General features: G+C 34.9%; 1 protein-coding gene across 1 annotated transcript in view; it reads left to right on the top strand.

Moving 5' to 3' along the window:
• Positions 1 to 6,187: 6,187 nt before the first annotated feature.
• Positions 6,188 to 8,145, top strand: part of LOC135202158 (proline-, glutamic acid- and leucine-rich protein 1-like) — a 12,559-nt gene continuing 10,601 nt past the window's right edge. The window contains exons 1-2 of the mRNA XM_064231412.1: positions 6,188 to 6,231; positions 6,893 to 7,067. Coding sequence (XP_064087482.1) covers positions 6,188 to 6,231; positions 6,893 to 7,067 — 219 coding nt within the window. The remainder of the gene's footprint in view (positions 6,232 to 6,892; positions 7,068 to 8,145) is intronic.

Raw genomic sequence — 8,145 nt, 5'->3', positions numbered from 1 at the left:
ATTTGATTACGGGAAGAGTTCGTGCGCCCGATGAATTGTTCCGATGAAATTATTATTATTATTATTATTATTATTATTATTATTATATTATTATTATTATTATTATTATTATTATTCAGAAGTTGGGCTTATTCTATATGCATAGGCTTTATCTACTGAATAATAATAAAATAATATAATAATAATAATAATAAAATAAGAATAATAATAATAATAATAATAATAATAATAATACTTTTGAATAAAATGGCAGAATTCATCGAATTAATCTTATATGATTATGTTTTTCTATTTTTCTTATTACTCGCTTTTCTGGCTCAGGGAGTAATAAGAAAATTAGAAAAGATTATATATAAAGATTAATTCGCTGAATTCTGAATTGTATTCAACAGAATTTGTTTCAAAGAGGGTCTTCTTCCAAAATAATAATAAAAATAATAATAATAATAATAATAATAATAATAATAATAATAATAATAAACTGGAAAGGAATTGTGGAAATTTTACTGAATGTGTAGTTGATCTTGTTGACAGGGATTGTACGCTTTTTGTGAATGATTGTGTCATTTATGTTGACGTGTTTACTGAAGCCCCAATTTGCTCTGGTGTGTCACACATCGCCTGCAGTTATGGGAGCTCCAATTTCGTCGTCGCTTTTGAAGGAAAGCATGAAAATCGTCATCCTAGCGTATCGCCTTGCACAATTCCTTGACGTCAGCTAAAATTCATTTAATTTCCAAAGGCCCTCTCGTACATTTCGCTTTGGCACACGGCGTTTTGGCGTTGCGATTTTCGGTGTCAGTTACAACACCACACCAAACTGAAAGGAAAACGTGGCCTAGCTTTCACTATTTGTGGTGGATTCTGCAGAAAATATAGACTCGGACTAACTTTGCTTCGTGGAAAGTTTCGCAGCAACTTGAAAAGGAAAAAAAAAAAATTGGTTTTTACTCTTTTTGTCATTTCAGTTTCGTCCCTTTGTAACTATTTACGTGTTGTTATATCTTGAGTGGGGGATTCTGTCTGTCTTTTTAAACACTTCGTTTCCCCGACGAAGTATCATGTCTGCCGAGATAAAAAAGAGATAAAAAAGCAAAAGAACCAGCTTTTTATACAAAATCTTCCTCAGCGTTTCTTCCCTAAAGAAAAATAAATAAAGCCTGCTATTAAACATTTCGTTCGTTGCTTTGTTTGCCTTCTACAAACAAAGACGGCGAAAACAAGACGTGTCTCGCGCATATGGGATGAAAGGGTTCTCTAAACAGAGGGTCCTGTTCTTCATTTAGTCGCGGGAATTACGGCTTCAGATGTAAATAGAGGAGAGTGTGTTTTTACACTCATGAATCTTGACTTCTGTATGAATGTAATGAGGATATATACCTTCGTACTGTCGCATTATTCATTAGTCTGTTGATAATCATTGGAAATGCTTGGGTCCTTTGGCACCAATTAGCTATCATCTAGTTATATCTATATACATAACTATTATATATATATCATATATATACATATATATATATATATATATATATATATATATATATATATATATATATTCTTCCTCCTCCTCCTCCTCTCCTCCTCTTCTCTCCTCCTCTTTCTCCTCCTCCTCCTCTTCTTCCTCCTCCTCCTCCTCCTCCTCTGGGATGAGACCGCGTCTTTTACATTGACGTTAAAATTGCTTTCATTAATCTAAGTCAGAGATCCTTTTGGCTCATTTCTGAATGCAAGCCAGCAGTGGAGATGGTGGTTGATTGATGTGTAATTCATTAAGGTGCGTCCCTTTGAGAGTCAGAGTCTCTCTCTCTCTCTCTCTCTCTCTCATTTTCCCCCAACATTGCAATTACTGAAGACCAACCTTTGAGGATTTAAATGCAAGTTACCCATTTATAGATGAGAGACACAGAGGGAGAAGAATGTATGTTGTTATTATTATTATTCAGGAAAGAGAGAGAGAGAGAGAGAGGAGAGAGAGACGAGATGAGGGGAGGAGAGGAGGATAGATAAGAGGAGAGAGTGGTTCACCACTTGTCATTTAAGTCGACAGTTTCTGGTAAGAAAATAACTATGAAAGAAAGAAATATTTGAGACACAAAGAGAGAAAGATGTTTATTATTATTATTATTATTATTATTATTATTATTATTATTATTATTATTATTATTATTATTATTATTATTATTATTATTATTATTCAGAAGATCAAACCTATTCATATGAAACGACCCCCAACACATTGACTTGAAATTCAAGCTTCCAAAGAATTTTATGGTGTTCATAAGAGATCTCACTTGTAAAAAAAAAATGAATCAATAAATGCTAAATTAATAAATAGATGAAAAGGTATGAAAAAGCAAGGAGATTAGTAATTAGGCGTGTGAGAGAGAGGATGAATGTACCTGGATGAACAGGAGAGAGAGAGAGAGAGAGAGAGAGAGAGAGAGAGAGAGAGAGAGAGAAGGTTTTATTTTCTCCCCTTTTTATCGTCGCTTCTTCTCTCCCCTCTCTGTCGACTTTGTAAAGGTACTGGATGTCATTACTTTTTTCTTCCCGCCCCTATTCATAATCTTTAGCACCCTTCTCTCTCTCTTTCTCTCTCTCTCCTCTTCTTGTTAATTTTTCCGCTTGGTAAATACTGTCCCTCCTTGGCATTATCTTCCTTCTCTCATTTGGGGTCAAAGGGAATTTAGCCTCTCATTTAGAATCTCCTTCTTTCATCAGTGCCGGAGACATGGCTTAATCGGTAGGGTAGATTCGAGCTGACGGTTTCTTTTCCCGTTAGGGAGGCGTTGTAGTATAAATACATGCATGCATACTTATATATATGTATATGCATGTATATATATATATATATTATATATATATATATATATATATATATATATATATATATATCTAACAGAACTCGGTTATTTTCAACCATATAAATGAACATAACCATAGAATAAACTGGAATTGTGTCACGTGTAATTTATAGCAGCAACTGCCGGTACAAGAGTCAAATGATGGAATCGGCCTTAAAATAAAAAGAGAAGCAGGTAATGACATCTCAAAAGGGGCGTGGATCTCAGATGTCGTCGACGAAGTGTTCATTCAACCAACGCTTAAGAAGATTAAAGGAAGATTATCAGCGGGTGGGTGACCTAAATTGGCTTACTTGTGGACGGATCTCTTGGTATAAATACCACCTTTTCTGTAAACTTTTCTCATTCATATACCTGAAGAGAGAGACAGCAGTCTCTGAAATATAGTACTTTTCTCTCTACATTTTGGTGTTTTTATGGGCTCCTTTTATTAGATGGAATTCTGTTGTTACAGAACATTTTTACCAGTCATATATATATATATATATATATATATATATATATATATATATATATAATATATATATATATATATATATATATATATATATTATATATATATATATATATATAAGGAAGAACAGGATAGCCGGAAGTCGTGGTAATATTCCAGACATTATTATTTTCTTTAGAATAAAACAAAGGCACAGCCGAGCTTTCGGGAACACATTACTTTTCCCTTCATCAGGGTCACTTATCTATAAAATGATACAACAAAAAAAGAAACAGTATGAAAACTTACTATATAGTCAATCAGTATAGTTTCCTTACTGTTTCTCTTTCTTTTTTTATCTTTTTTTTCATAGGTAAGGTACCCGGCCCTGATGATGAGAAAAGTAATGTGTTCCCGAAAGCACGGCTGTGCCTTTGTTTTATTCTAAAGAAAATAATAATGTCTGGAATATTACCACGTCTTTTGGCTATCCTGTTCCTCCTTAAAATAACTGAATCACGAAAGTTAAGAACGTGATAAATCCATAAAATAAAGATATATGCCACGAAGGAAAATAAACGTGGCCTTTTTCATTTAGACCCTTGTATTTTTAACACGTTTAAGAATGACCTCAAAGATATAATTACAGACTTAGATAAAAATTAGTTGCCTTAGAGTTGTCTTCGTTGTAATGTATGTCTAACATGTATTGTGATATTGTATTTTGTGAATATGGTTTGTTTACCAAAGTTCTGAATAGCTGTCACTTATAATGCTTTAATTGTCTTGTCCTTGTATCTGAGATGATTGTCTTAAACTTTTAATTGCACCCATTGTTTATGCTTGTTTGGGAAGGTTACTCATCTTCCAGGTGTGTCGGATTCTAGGTACTAATCTCTTTATAATCCCTATCTGTCAGTTATACGAATCTTCTTGTATTGTCTTTTTCCTCATGTATGTCAGTTTCTGCTTAGTAAAGGACGTTTAAACGTCGAAAGGTCTCGCGGATACTCCGTCGTTTATTTTCCTTCGTGGCATATATCTTTAATATATATATATATATATATATATAATATATATGTCTGTGATGAAAACGAAATGTTATTTTTATATACATTTTAGATGGGAGGAAAAAAACATGACAAAAAATGCAACGGAATTTTTTGAGTGGCGAAAACAATTATATCTATATTTCATGAGCACTCGACGCAATGGAAGAAAGTGATATATATTACACACATATACACATTATATAATATAAATATAATATATATATAATATATATATATATATATAGTATATATATATATATTTATATTATATAATGTGTATATGTGTGTAATATATATCACTTCTTCATTGCGTCGAGTGCTCATGAAATATAGATATAATTGTTTTCGCCACTCAAAAAATTCCGTTGCATTTTTTGTCATGTTTTTTTCCTCCCATCTAAAATGTATATAAAAATAACATTTCGTTTTCATCACAGACAATATGCAAAAGAATTCTGAAATTGCATTCAGGGAGAAAGCCCGACTTTGTTTTTTTCATTGTGCGGTAGTCGACGTACAAAAATTCCCAAAAAATGCTGTCTGCCAAACAGAGAAGTGAGAAAATTCTCATGGTATTTGCATCTATCTTTTTTAATATGAAGTCATAATTATCTTACGTCAAATGGATTTGGAAAATGTTGATAGTTTTACAGTTGTTTCTTATTGACTGTACAGTAAAGGTCTGGAAAATTGTATGCAATTCTGGAAGCTAATTTGTATTCGTCATGTCTGCCCAGGATGGAAGAGAAGTTTTAATCATTCATTCAGTTTTATTTCTTCCGCGAAATTTTTACATTTTGGATTTTGCTTTTTCGAGAAATAGTTGAGGCTGCATTTCGCAATTGTTATCATAAAATCAGTTTAAGCTGAAACGCAGGATGCCACTTCTCCATGAGTTTTAGATTCGTTCCTCGTCCCCTCCATAAGTGGTATTATAACTCAGACGTAAGATTTATTATAAGACCCATTATGGAGAGAGGTAGGGACTGAGAAACAGATTTAAGGCTTATGGAGAAGTGGCCACCTATGTTTCATCTTAAACGGGTTTCACCATAGTATGGTTGTATCTCTAAGAGAGGAATTTTTAGCTTTTGATACGTAATAATCTCGCGTGGTAAGAAACCTCGAATATCTGTGTAGAGAACCGTGGTAGACCTTGGTGAATGAAACTTTGGCCATCTCTGGTTACCTTGCCTTAACCTTTTCATTATTTCTATAAATGAATTTCCACATATTTTGATCATCAGTTCAGTACCTCACAATTACATTTAGCACCATTGTCAAAATTCTCTCTCTCTCTCTCTCTCTCTCTCTCTCTCTCTCTCTCTCTCTCTCTCTCTCTCTCTCTCAGTTCTGCGTACTTATTTACTTATATTTCACTAGAAGCTGTTTATATAAATGAATTTCCATATATTTTGATCAGTTCTGTATCTCACAATTACATTAAGTAAAATCGACAAAATTCTCTCTCTCTCTCTCTCTCTCTCTCTCTCTCTCTCTCTCTCTCTCTCTCTGTCAGGTCTGCGTACTTATTTCCTTATATTTCACTAGAAGCTGTTTATATAAATGAATTTCCTCTTATTTTTATTAATTCTGTTTCTCACAATTACATTATGTAAAATCGTTAAAATTCTCGCTCCCGCAGTTCTGCGCATTTATTTCATTATATTTCTCTATCTCACAATTACATTAAGCACCATTGTCAAAATTCTCTCTCTCTCTCTCTCTCTCTCTCTCTCTCTCTCTCTCTCTCTCTTCTTCAATTCATACATTGTAGATTACTTCACTCCGGTTTCTTTAGACACCAAAAAGATAGAAATGTAAGCAAAACTGCGAAAATGAATTGCTGTAAACCGTGGTTGAAACAACAGCAGATTTTGAGGTAAGCCAGCAAAGGGAAATTCAATAATACTCACCTGTAAAAGTTAAATTTTTAGTTTTCCTAGCGGGGCAAAGTCGTGATCAAACACTAGAGTTTATCTGCAAACCATGGTTGTTGACAAGAGAGTCATATTTCTAAGATAACAGGGCAGTATTTCAGAAGCATGTTCGCTCTGAGTCTTTCTATTTTCTGTCTTAACAGTAATACGCTTCGCTCGACGGTTTATTCCGTTAAACTTCATTTTTGCGTGTGAGATAAACCTCAGAACAGGGAACCCAACGCAAACCTGCATTGCACAAGTTTCCTTTGGTTTTCTAATTAAGGCCCCACACACATGACACCGCAGTTGAGGTCGCTGAACTTGGTAGGAAGTGGAGCGATAGTGTGTATTTTTTGCGTCAGAATAATATAGCCCGCTCATTGGGAAACCTAACTGCGATAAGACGGCTTTTGGAAGAATTCAACAGAAATGTCCCCCAGTTTATTTTCAATTGTATCTAAACGATAAGCATTCAGAACTAGCGAGTCAAGCTGGTGAAAAATGATTTATTTGTGCCTTGTTGTTTTCCTTGGACACTACAGAGCCAATGGGAATGTGATTCCTTTATATAGTCAGCATTTTTTTCATTGTATCTTGTTGCTTATGATCGCTTCTCACAAGCTGTCCGGATTTTTTCACATCTTTTGCACTGAAGATCACAGGTTCATTGTCCTGTTATCCCGCCACTTCATGCTCAAGACCCACTTTTCCTCCTTCACCTGCTCCTGCTCCTGCTCCTGCTCCTGCTCCTCCTCCTGCTCCTGCTCCTCCTCCTGCTCCTCCTCCTCCTCATTTCGTAATACTTCTTCGATCCTTCCTCACAATACCACTTCCCCTGTTCCATTGTCCATCAGACATTTCAAGTTATGGACTGGAATTTCCTATTCCATTCAAGGCCTGTGCCCTGTTGTTGCCTCGAGAAACCACAGCTAAACACAACCTCTCGCTTTAGGATTCAGTATCTGTTGTTGTAAATGTGGTTTGTTTCTTCTTTTAAATAATCCTAACACTTTGCAGTTTACTAAGGGAGAAGACAATGCCATGAATCGAAGCGTCTAATTAAATATAGTGAGGCATAATCATCCAGTCACATATATATTTAACCTATCAAGACTTCTGTCCAGGAGAAACTCAAACAACATGCATACACACAAACACGCACATATATAAACTTTCTCACTTACACAATAATTGTTCTGTGCATTAATACAATTAATAACAGGGCCTACTTTGACCTCGATGGTGTATCTAGTAGCGGAGATATTTGCTCTGGAAAATTCACGAGCTTTCCAGGACTAACAGTCCTCATCGTTCTACCAGACGTGACGTTTCCAGTCCGCTACTTTCCATCCAGTCCTGTTTAGAGAGAGAGAGAGAGAGAGAGAGAGAGAGAGAGAGAGAGAGAGAGAGAGAGAGAGCTTCCTGCACAAGTTATTTATTCTTGATCCAGCCTTTGACTGTGACTACTCTTTATTTTGTTTTCTTACCACCCGTTGTGAGGTAAACTGCTTAAAACTTGAATGAAATCATGTGTTTATGTATACATATGTCTATACATGTTCATATTCATGCACAAAGATAAGAAAGGTCATACTACCTGGGCGAGTGCGTGAATATTTTAATTCCGGGGCGAATGTTTTCCACGTACTGTAAGTTTACATAAGCAGTATTCATTCGCTCCACATACCGTGAAGATTAAAAGCGTAATCGAGCGAATAACGAAAAAGAAATTCTACCTTTTTAAACGTAATTGTTTAACGCTCCGGCGACTGCCCTTTTGCTGAAATTGCTTATAATTAAACCGTTATTTTTTTCCTCCACCATTAAATGAGAATTTCCTCGCTACTATGCCGTAACAATTTTATGGGCCGAAT

The sequence above is a fragment of the Macrobrachium nipponense genome, chromosome 30 (genome assembly GCF_015104395.2).
Source record: "Macrobrachium nipponense isolate FS-2020 chromosome 30, ASM1510439v2, whole genome shotgun sequence".
Taxonomy (NCBI): domain Eukaryota; kingdom Metazoa; phylum Arthropoda; class Malacostraca; order Decapoda; family Palaemonidae; genus Macrobrachium; species Macrobrachium nipponense.
This window is presented reverse-complemented; position numbering and strand designations above follow the sequence as displayed.